This window comes from Pelobates fuscus, chromosome 2, assembly GCF_036172605.1.
Source record: "Pelobates fuscus isolate aPelFus1 chromosome 2, aPelFus1.pri, whole genome shotgun sequence".
Classification (NCBI taxonomy): domain Eukaryota; kingdom Metazoa; phylum Chordata; class Amphibia; order Anura; family Pelobatidae; genus Pelobates; species Pelobates fuscus.
In genome coordinates this window covers 98,461,923-98,474,213 of record NC_086318.1, presented here as the reverse complement: position 1 = coordinate 98,474,213, position 12,291 = coordinate 98,461,923, and the positions used below count along the sequence as shown (strand labels likewise).

The 12,291-nt window shown below is 39.8% G+C and overlaps 1 protein-coding gene across 2 annotated transcripts in view; it reads right to left on the bottom strand.

The window, feature by feature from the left end:
• Nucleotides 1-5,981: 5,981 nt before the first annotated feature.
• PLOD2 (procollagen-lysine,2-oxoglutarate 5-dioxygenase 2) overlaps nucleotides 5,982-12,291 on the bottom strand; it is a 117,110-nt gene continuing 110,800 nt past the window's right edge. For both annotated transcript variants that reach the window (XM_063442489.1, XM_063442490.1), the window contains 3 exons: nucleotides 8,115-8,261; nucleotides 7,905-8,030; nucleotides 5,982-6,430 (listed from right to left, as the gene is read on the bottom strand). In XM_063442489.1, the coding sequence (XP_063298559.1) occupies nucleotides 6,275-6,430; nucleotides 7,905-8,030; nucleotides 8,115-8,261 (429 nt within the window). In that variant the 3' untranslated portion in view covers nucleotides 5,982-6,274. The remainder of the gene's footprint in view (nucleotides 6,431-7,904; nucleotides 8,031-8,114; nucleotides 8,262-12,291) is intronic.

The following is a 12,291-nucleotide window of genomic DNA, read 5'->3' as shown; positions in this document are numbered from 1 at the left end:
CGTTATAAGAACTGAAAAGAAAACCAAACTCAAGGAATGACAAAAAAATTATTCTGGTCCTAGAAGCCAAAGCTGCACATCCCACTGACCCAAAATCCACATCAAATATTGAAACATTACTACAAACTGCACCTAGAATTCTCTGAGCACACAGTAACAAGAAAATATCAACACAACACCATAATATGTACCAAATCTAAAATACTTGCAGAATTGTTCACAGATATCCTGGAGCCTGTATACCAACATTAGGCACCTAGAGGGCAGGATGCTTATTTTCACTTACATAAACACCATGGGACTAGAATGTTCATCCATCTATTAAAAGCAAACACACAGGAGGGAGGATACTTACTCCTGCCTGGTGTTCTTCATATAAGACTGTTTATATTTCCTTTAAATATATCCATTTTTTTTGTTACATATTACTGCGCAACTATGTAAAAAGACTCGCCAATTTACTAAATCCAGCCTTGTTCCCTTATCCAAAAAAAGAGGAAAAATAAATAAAATAATAAATTAGAATTTCCTATTCACCACTGATATGTAAAAAAAAAAAAAAATGATTCTCCAAAATGGCAGTCAGACTTCTATCAATCTGAGTTCTCCTTGACTCTACAAGCTGTAACCCGGTATATTAACTATTAATAAAAAGTAAGATCTTTTTGTAGGAGAGGTAGGTGTGTGTGTGTGTGTGTAAATATATATTTTTATTTTTTTTATTGTGTTATCACATCCTCGGCGATACTTTTTTCTGTAGAAAATAAGTTCAAGTTTTTGTTCTTTGATTTAAAGGATGTTTCCTAGTTCTATAACATTCTTTTAACCCCTTCACACCAGGACTTGTGCATATATGATTCCCAGGGTTATGCACCCATACCAAATAATTATATATACATGATTTGCATAATTTGCAATTCAATTTGTTTATTGCAAATACATTGCTTGAAAATTATGCCAAGAGAGCTCATGGAGCCACTATGCGGTGAGCCTCTGAATGGTAAATACAGAGACTAGATCTTTGTATACTGTGTCAACTAACCAGCCTTTATTTGAACATTTCTGTTATTGTATAACTGTCCCTGCAGTGTACTAACCTGACTATTTACTCACTTAATAACCGCCATCTCCTCACCTCTGCTCCATCAAAGCAGAGGAACCACTGAAAAATGAAGAGATAGGGAGAGGAGTGCTGCAGCAGTTGTCCTGCTGTGAACTAGAGTGGCAGATGTGCTTTCCCTCTCACTATACTTCTAATATGTTGTTTCAGGGAAGCTGGGAGGGCTAGAGCCCTGAATGTGGGGCTCTTCATTCCCAGATTATTAGATAATCCCAGATTATTTTTTTTCCTCTCCTCGCGGCAAAGCTACCTTAAAATGCATCCCAATGGCAACACAAAGTAGTTCCCTATCTCTTTCTACAATGCAGACCTCCCTCAACAGCCATTTGCCTGCACTGTAGAAGGAAAGGGGGAACCCAGAGATTCTCTGTTCACACCCTCTGTCTGAAGTAGAGCTGGTGTATAGCTCTAATGAACTTTGGGCAGTTCAAATCATTGCCGTGGTTTTAACACTTGGCCACAACTTGCGATTGCTATTACACAAGGTCTAGAGGGAGGGGGATTCAATTGTATTTATAGTGTGAGTGTGTATACATACATACATACACACAGAAATTGTAGCATCATCTCACCCACAATCCAAGAATACATTATCTTCATAGACATAATACATCACCAGCACTGACACACACACACACTCCATATCACCGCACACAAACTGCACCACCAAACATTACATGCCCTACACACACTCCATATCACCAGCAAAACACACACTACAATCCATACACATACTCTCTACAGCCACTAGACACTATACCACAAACACAAAACATATGTTATTTACAAATAGCTGTGGAGCTCTGGGTTACACTACTATCCACATTACTGAAAGAATGCGATGGTCTATGCCTGCTTCTGTCTGTATGCATGTGACTTTCTATGTATGTGTCTGCAAGTAACCATTAATGTGCCAGCTGGAGCTGTGGAGTTGGGTCGGGCAGGGGTGGAGCTTTTGGAAATTAGTTACCATATTATTAGGCTCAAGCCCAGATTTTTATTTTTTTATCCCTAGCAATGCATGTCTCTGAAAGAGCACATCTTTTATTGTGTACCTGTCTGTGTTGTCTGTATAAGTGTGCCTCTGTCTGGAATGGAGTGTCCATCTTTGTGTGGTTGTGAATGTTTGGGTGCATGTCTGTGTGGGAACTAGAAATATTATAGAGCAAAGAGTACCTCATATCTCCTGATCAGTGCCATGATTATTGATCAGTGCTTAGCACTGTGCTGGAAATCCTATTTACAAAATAAGTATTGCAATTAGGAGCATCAGTATGTGCACAGGCACTAAACACAGAGTGATTGTCTCTCTGTATACTAAAAAACATTTTTCAGTGTCTCGGTATCGTGCTGTATACAGGGAGCTAACTTCTGTCTGTTCCGGTCAGTGTGTGTACACAAAGTACAGGTTTCACTTGAATCATGTAATAAAACAATGACCGTTTTGGTTTAACCCAGTGTTTTTTTATTTATTATCTTTATTTTCCTTTCCAGAGAGCTACATCAACACGATATTCCCCATGCAGGTAAGATTGGCTATCCCTAAACATTTTGAGAAATTAGATCTAAAAGGACAGTTTTTCAATTTACCAAAATTGTTATTTACTTCACTATGTGGGTAATAAAAGAACACACACTAATAAAGGAATTGGCTGTAAATGAAAAAAAATTCAAAACAATATTGTATTAAATTAACATTTATTTATTACAAAATGTCTGACATCACTGACTTCAGAATGAATAACCAAATGCATTCTTCAAGTACTGCAAAAAATACAAAATAACTGTATCAAAGCACATTACAGATAACATACATCTTTTCAAAATATATTCTTTAAAACATCACATCGTAAAATCTAACAGAAGGCTCTTTTTAATGCACAATTCAAGTAAATGCAAATGTTCAAAACACACTTAATATCGAGTGACAAGAGGGGTTGAGCAGCCATTACAGATCACACTCGCTCACTGAATAGGATATTATTTGACTATGCAAAAATACTTCAATTGAAAAGGTCACTTTGTGTGTACAATACTAATATCCTTCCTAAAATAAAATCTAAAGAGAGGAAAGGCACGCTATGGGTAGTTTTTCAATAGCACCTGCTGCAGAATTTCGTCATGAAGAGTGATATTGCACCAGTTTGTTGCACCAGGGTAATGTTTAACAAGCCTCTTTAAACTTCATAAAATGCAAACATTCCCCAAAGAAGCAGAAAAAAAAGCACCATTGTTGACATATGCCATGCTACATTTAATGCACTTTAATATAGAAAAGAATTTTACAAAGGTTTACATGAAAATACGAAACTGAAGTCACACTGTGAGCACTTCCTTTCAGTCCAGCTGGGTACAGGAAACAGAAGTAGAGTAATGACACAAGAAAATATCCTTGTAGACCATCCTTGTTATCCCAGTAACCCATCTTGTAAAATGATTTTAATCGTAACACACATATGTACAGTTTGGCCACATCTACAGGATTATTAATCAACGTAAGAAGTTCAAGTGAATTTCAAATTTAAAGTGAAAGTAGACAAACTGCAAAATAATTCTGTTAGCCAGGATTCCAGTTTGAAACACCTTAAATGTGATCATCAGTTTCAATTCCTGACGATTCTCACTTTAGTAAACAACCCTACTAGTGTTTCTGGTGATTTGTGTTCCTATAATCCAACTGACAACCATAATATGTCTAAATGTGTGAGTTTTTGGGTGAACATATATAGTCTGTGGGCCACTGTGGATGCCTGATTAGGTTTGTCAGCACTTTAAACCAATAGGTAGTTAGTATAGCTGTACTATACTCTAAAGTTGATAGAATATTAAAGAACATGTCATACCACAGAAAGCAAAGCACACTCCCATATCTTCTATGAATCACTTTATAAGAAATACAACCGAACAAACCTGCCCCATGTCATTTGGTACCATGAGTGTCTTTTCTTGTGAGATAAATGACAATTTTATTTTGCCTATTTTATTCATTAGAGTGCAGGCATAATAGCATACATAAGGTTGTGAATATTGTGTCCGACTCTTTGGGTTTTTCCCTTAGGGCATAAAAATGCTGTGCATCTTTATGCCAAACTGTTGTAAACTATGCCTTTACAAAACATTGATAGGAATTCCTCATCATGTGATGGTTAAGTCTTTGGTCATGAGTACACTTATTTTAGATTGTTGCCTCTGGACAGACTAGTGGAGATTTGTCAAAGTGTTCTGTTCGAGGAAGTGGGGCAGTCCGCATGGAAACGAAGATCCAGCAGGCACATTCCAATGGCCACTCCTACATTTCTGTACCATGTTTTAGAGCAGAACACTGATAAATGTCTCCCTTTGTCTCAACTGCAGGCCAAAAATGTAGTAAGAGGTTGCATGCATTAGGTTGAATTTTCATGCACCTATGATTCAAAATATTGAAATGTTAATTGAGCCAAACTCACAAAGTTGGTTGATTCATTTTGGCTAACATAAGGAAAGATAGAGATATAAAGGGAACCCCAGTGTAAAATTACATATCCACTTTATACACTGTTTAGATTTCACTCTCATGTTCGCTTGGTGCAACAAGGTATGTATGTATATTGTGCATTAGGAATCTCTCTTTTGAAACATACATTCGGTTTTGGAGTATCTCAGTAGATGGAATGTAACAGTTGATTACTCTGCCTATTAATACATGGTATAATAGAAAACCTGCTTCCTGTGTAGCTAAACACGTCCTCGGATCATAGTCCCTTTTGGGGAGGTCCAACCTGCCACATGCTAATCAATGCACATAACAAGTACATATCCCCTCAACATTACTCCTTCACTAAATGAAAATTAAATTTGATATTCCTGGAGACAAATCGAAACATCTGATATTTTATTCTTTTAATCTATTATCTCACAAACGTCTATGTATTCTGATTTACAGATCATCATTTAGTAATGCAAGGTGTATATCAGTATATCATTTCACTTTGATGCTGGTGTTACATTTAACATGTTTATATCTTCCCAAGACACAGTTTATATCACCTGACCTTGCCCTGTGAGTATGTCAAAATGGGATAGAGATATATATATATATATATATATATATATATATATATTTTTTTTTTTTTTTTTTTTTTTAAACAAACCACAAAACTAAATACTAGGCTGAATAATAGTCAAAAAGGTCAGGGAATTTTATTTTAATAAAAATAGATGCCACGGTACTACCAGTACTCAAATGCATCAACTATTAGTCTGACTCCCCCCAGGATGTTTATTGGTTAAAGCCCCTGTTTGAAATCACCAGGCCTAGGGGACCACACCACACTCTTCCAATAAAGAAAAGGATGACTAAGCCAAATGTCCAACTACATATATGTTTTATACCACCGTGAATTAGTCTTATTAGCATCAAAGACCACATACTTGCTTGTTTGAAAGAAGTGAAAGAATGTACTATCACTCTAAAGGGAACAATGGTTTTATCATTCAAGACTGTGGCAACGACATCCAGAGGGACAGCTCTTCCATATATTAATGGTTTATGACCTAATGAGAACAACGTTTTTGAGTTTTAATACAATACACAGGTACAAAAAAAATGAACGCTATCTTTGGTATAGTATCACAATATCTAAAACAGAAAAACAAATTGGAGGTGCATGGTGCAATTGTATCAAAAAATCATTATCATAATAAATAACTTATTTATGTGTTAATCAGAACATTGCACCACATTTTATGAACTGTGTCACCTGAGACCCAAACTACAACAAGAAAATGCAATACTGTTGGCAGTGCAAATATTCAATTTGGACATCTAGATTTTAATTCTTGTTCTGCAAAAGGTATTTCTCATTGCACAAAATAATGTAGATTTTGTTTTGTTCTTCAGAAGAACTAGTTCCTTTTTGGTAATTGGGAAAGGACTTTTATTTATCAATATAAATTTATAGTACAAGAACATTAAAAACATGAAAAAAGGGGAAGGATCATTTTGTGTCAGTGATTTTCTCAATGTTTGTGACATTATGGTTTTTATTTATTCTTAGGCTATTTTTTTTTCTAAATCAGTACCAAATATTCAGATTTTAAACATTTCTATAAATAAAGCTTTGTCATAAAAAGTTGAACTTGTTGATGGGAGTTAGGAGCACGCCATACATATCTTTATGGATCAATAAATGATACTGCAATGTATCTTGTCCCATTGGTAACAGGAAGTCCTTCATGTAAATGGGTAAGTCGTCCTGGGTGCATGAAGCTCCAGCCTTTTCTTGGTGATTCAATAGAGCAGTTGTATCTGGCAAACTTACATCCGCCTCCCTGTAAAAAGATAGACATATCTGAATGTTTTTCCCCAACATCGTTCATTCTAAAAATACATATGTAATGTAGGTGTAAGAATATACAAAAGTAATGTTGGCTTTACCAAAAAAGTAATAGGAGTTTAATGGATATTCTTAATGTGTGATCAATGCTAAAAACACACATCCAAGATGTTAATTTACATAATGCTCTGTAACTTCAGACTTACCTTTTATTATTTCCTCTTTTCTCCTGGTTTCAGAATCTGTTCTTTTCTTCATTTCTGATCTATATCTCTCTTTAAAACATAAGACATGGTAGGAGCAAGTTTGTTTAATGTATTTTTCCTACAGTTGACAATATTGACAAAGAAAGTGGAGCTCACCTCAAGAGCCATCCATTATCAAGATTGTCAAGCTTAGGAAAAATACATAAGACAAAAGTAATCCCTACTTATGTTTTAAAAAGAACTAGATCAAAAAATAATGAAAAGATCAGATTCTGAAAGAGAAATATTAGTACGAGAAAGGTACGTTTGTTTTAAAGTGGTTCTGTCGTCTCAATGTGTGTACATTTCGATATAAAAAGTTATACATTAACAGGACTTTTGACCACTTTTTGAGGCACATAGTAACCAATTGTAAACACTAAGTACATACAGACCAATAAATCTGCTACTCAAAAGGAATCCAAATTAATACAATCATCATGCACAACAGTCAAACAAAACACAAATATGATTTACTTAACTAAGCAGCAGAAGAGCTGAAATAATTTTATCGTTCGCAATGGTAATACATACAGTACATGTTAAAATTGTTTTGAAATCTGAACTGGTTTAGAACCACAGACAGTGGTGTATCTTGGATTTGTGCTGCCCTAGGCATGACTAAATCCAGGCACCCCCGCTAATCTAAATTTGCACCACCACTTTGTGAGAAGGCCACTTTTTTTGACTGACTGACACACTCGCTGACAGGCAGACACACACACACTCTCATACACTCACCATTGTTGGGCTGGCTGGGCCTGCTTGTTCAGCTGGCTGGGCAGACAGACTCCTGGGGCAGCTGGCTGGGTGGGTGGGCAGGCACTTATTGATGGTGGCGAGTGAACTGAGCTCTTTCTGCTCTGCTCCCTCACACACCACCGGGGCTGGAGTGATGTCATATTCCAGCTACCGGCATCATAGAAGGGAGCGCGAGGGAGCAGGAAGAGCTAAGGGGACTGCACTCCCTTGCCGCCCGCCTACACTATGAGCCAGACGACAACCTCTTGCTGCCCCCCAGGATGTGAGAAATGCGAAGCACTTGCCTGGTCACTTAGGGTGGCGTTTTTTGCTGCCCGGAAAGTGCCGCCCTAGGAAAATGCCTTGTTTGCCTCATGGCAAATACAATAGTGACCACAGACTAAAATATGTTAGAGCTTGATATTCTTTCTAGAGAATAACTTGAAAATGTAGGGTATAATATACTTTTGGTAACTGAAATACCTGAAAATCTACATCTTTTTTGTTGAGTGCTATATTGATGGTGAAAGTTGAAGCATCATGATGAAGTCTCAGGTAGGACTGTCGTTCAGGAGTGTATTTTACCACAAAATTCAGCAAAGCATGACCCTTAGAAAGAAGAACAATAAGTTAGCCAATAATTAAAGAAGTTTAATTGATAAGGGTTCGGAAAAAAACAAACTGTTGCCTTACTTTTGTGTAGTAGCCAGCAAAGACTTTTAATGTGATTGGAGCAATATATTCTCTAATGAAATGGAGCCACTCATTATCCATCCCAACCTGCGACATGTGTATATCATCAGTTGGCACATTTTCATATCCCCCAGATAGCCGTTTATCCTAATTAAAAACAAGAATAAATAAATCCACCAAGCAATCAAGAAAATCAACCATGTTGCTCTATTTGATGTCTTTTCTTGGTATTCTTCCCAATAAGCACTCCTGATCTACATGGTATTATGAAGAGGAAACAATGTACATGGAATGCCTTGTGTGACAGTGTCATAAGGAAATGTGTCCACACAATAGTTGTGTTCTGTGCATGGATGTACAATTCAACAGCGCTTTGCAAAAGTTAACAAACCAACTGTCCATCCACATTGGTATGACATACTCCTTTTCAGTTGTACAAATATGCAGTTCTAAAGATTTTTTTTTCTAAAACTTACATACTGAAAATATTCTTTATAATCTTTTAGCAGGGTGTATGGTGTTTGTAGCAGATCAACTGTCAATCTGAGTACAATTAAAGACATATCTATAATGAAATGGTTTACACAAGTAACAGAAGCCACATTGTGGCATTGGAAAACCATTGAATTTAAATTAGTAATTTGAAATGGTGTGCTGCAATAATATCCCAAATGAGATATAGCACAATCAATCCATCAAAAAATTCAAAGTTTGAAAACACAGGCAGGTCCCTTATTTCGGACCTAAAACAAATCTGTATTCCTGACCCTATGGGGTTACAACCATCATTTAGGTGGCTTGCCTCCCTTAAAAAGGTAATAAAAAAAAACAAAAAAGAAAAAAAAAACACTTGCCTTATGTCCAGTGTTGCACGGGTCTGCCGGAGCTGGCCCCGCACCCGATCCGCCTCCTTGCGGACTTTAGAATTTATGATTTCAGCCAATCCAATGCTTTCCCATAGGGAATTGGATTGGATTGGTGGAGGTCAGGAGAGGGTGGGACCAAATGCTGGCTTGGTCAATCAGCACCTTTTCATGGAGAAGCATTATGTATTTATTTATTTATAAAATATTTTACCAGGAAGGATACAATAAGATTTCTCTCATTTTCAAGTATGTCCTGGGTCCACAAAACATTGCATCGATACAATAGGGTACAATAAAATACAAAAACAATATATACAAAATTAAACATAAAACAGATAAATATATAATCAACCATGACAGGTACATTCGGTTTTGAGATATGTATAGATGGATTTTAGGCCTGGGGAAGATTTGAAAGTGTGCGGAAGGTCGTTCCATAATTGTGGTGCTCTGCAGGAAAAGGAGGATCGAGCCGCTTTCTATTTCTATTGAGATAGACTAAATAAAAAGATGGCACTGGATCGGAGATTATAGGAGGTGGGAACAGCCGGGGGGAGCATTCTGCTCAGGTAGGGTGGGAGCTTCCCAGAAAAGCTCTTCAACACAAGGTTGGAAAGATGAAGGGTGCGTCTGGATTCCAGCGACAGACAGTTTAGTTCTTTTAGCATGTCACAATGGTGGGTCATGTAATTACATTGTAGCACAGAGTGGCAGAACGAGTTATACAATGTATTAAGCTTATTAAGGTGAGTTTGTGGTGCAGGTGCATATACTACATCCCCATAATCAATGATTGGCCTCAGCATTTGCTGTACAATCTTTTCCTTTACTGTGGGGCTTAGGCGGGATTTGTTTCTGTACACGGTACTTAGAAAAACGTGCATCTAAACTTTATCCAAAACTATGTGGAGGCCGAAAGATAGATTGGGGTCTAACAAGATACCCAAGTATTTGAAAGAGTGGACTGCGGTTAGTGTGCCATTTGATTTTGCTTTGATGCATAGATGGAAGTTTTGCAATTTAGGTACTGTTCCAAAGACCATTGTTGTTTTGTCCGTGTTTAGGAAGAGTGTTTTTTGTGATCCACTTTTCTACCTCTGTGATAGCTGTGGTAGATCAAATTTGCTTGCATAGATTACTGTGTAATCTGCGTACATTTGAGAATTTGCAGACATTAGGCAGATCATTTATAAATAATGTAAATAGTTGGGGGCCCGAGAATGGAACCTTGAAGAACACCACACGTGATTGGGAGAGGGAGGGAGTTGCTGTCAGAAATGGACACATATTGTGGTCGACCCAAAACATATGATCGAAACCAGGTTAGCGGACGATCACCAATACCAGAGTTTTTTTAGTTTGTGCAGTAGAATGTTGTGGTCTACTGTGTCAAAGGCCTTTGCAAAAATCAAGGAAAATAGCTCCAGTTAGGACTCCTTGTTCCTAGTCATTGCAAACTTAAAGGGACTCTCCAGTGCTAGGAAAATAATCAGTTTTCCTGGCACTGAAGGTCCCCTCTCCCTCCCACCTCCCATCCCCGGTTGCTGAAGGGGTGAAAACCCCTTCAGTCACTTACCAGAGGCAGCGACATGTCCCAAGTCGCTGCTTCTTCCTCCGCCGCCGCTCCTCCCCTTCATCACGCCCGCCGGCTGGGGAGACCAATGCCGCGCACGCGCATTAGACCTCTCCATAGGAAAGCATTGAAAATGCTTTTCAATGCTTTCCTATAGGGATTTTAGCTGGAGGTCCTCACACAGCGTGAGGACGTCCAGAGCCGCTATAGCACAGATAAACTGTGCTATGATACCGGAAGTGTCCTCTAGTGGCTGTCTATTAGACAGCCACTAAAGGAGGGGTTAAACCTGCAAGGTTATTATTGCAGTTTAAAAAAACTGCAATAATTACAGTTGCAGGGTTAAGGGTAGTGTGAGTTGGCACCCAGACCACTCCAATGGGCAGAACAGTGGCGGATCCAGGGGGGGGGCAACGGGGCAATTGCCCCCCCCCCCCCCACCGAGATTCTCCCCTGCCGGCTAATGCAGGGCTGACATTGCCCAAGTGCCAGCCCTGCATTGTGCCTGCAGACCGGGGAGGGAGATCAGTGATCTCCCTCCCCGGTCTGCAGGCACATTACTGACAGCCGACCGGCAGGGGAGGGAGAGAGGACCCGGGAGCTGTTACCAGCAGCTCCTCCGGGTCCTCCTCTCGTGAGATTTGGAGCGTTGCCACGGTTACCACGGCAACGCTCCAAATCTCGCGAGAGTGAACTCTAGCCCTGGAGCGCGGGCTAGAGTTCACTCCTACCACTGGGACCACCAGGGAATCCCCACTGGGACCACCAGGGAAAGAAAGATGTCCCCCCTCCTCCCAGTAAAGGTAAGAAGGGAGGGGGGACATAAATTATATATTAATTTTAATTAAATGTTAAAAAAAAACACACATTAAAAAAAAAAAAAAGCCCCCCCCCCCCTATCCTTCTTCTACACACACATTGCCCCTGCCCCCCATACACACACACATTGCCCCTGCCCCCCATACACACTCACATTGCCCCTGCCCCCCATACACACTCACATTGCCCCTGCCCCCCATACACACTCACATTGCCCCTGCCCCCATACACACTCACATTGCCCCTGCCCCCCATACACACTCACATTGCCCCTGCCCCCCATACACACTCACATTGCCCCTGCCCCCCATATACACACACTGCCCCTGCCCCATACACACACACACACACACACACACACACATTGCCCCTGCCCCCATACACACACACACACACACACACACACATTGCCCCTGCCCCATACACACACACACACACACACACACACACACATTGCCCCTGCCCCCATACACACACACACACACACATTGCCCCTGCCCCCATACACACACACACACACACATTGCCCCTGCCCCCATACACACACACACACACACATTGCCCCTGCCCCCATACACACACACACACACACATTGCCCCTGCCCCCCATACACACACACATTGCCCCTGCCCCCCATATACACACACATTGCCCCCCATACATACATTGCCCCACACACACTGTAACGGTCACACACACACTGCACCCCTGACATATACTGCCGCCCTCACGTACACACTGCAACCTTCACACACACACACTGCTAATACACTGTCCCCCTCACACACACACACACACACACACTGCACCCCTCACACATTGCACTGCTCCTCTGCCCTACTACAGCCCCATTCCCCAGAGGACCTCAGGTAAGTTGTCAAACAGTTCTTAAACAGTTTGACTACTTACTCTGGGAGG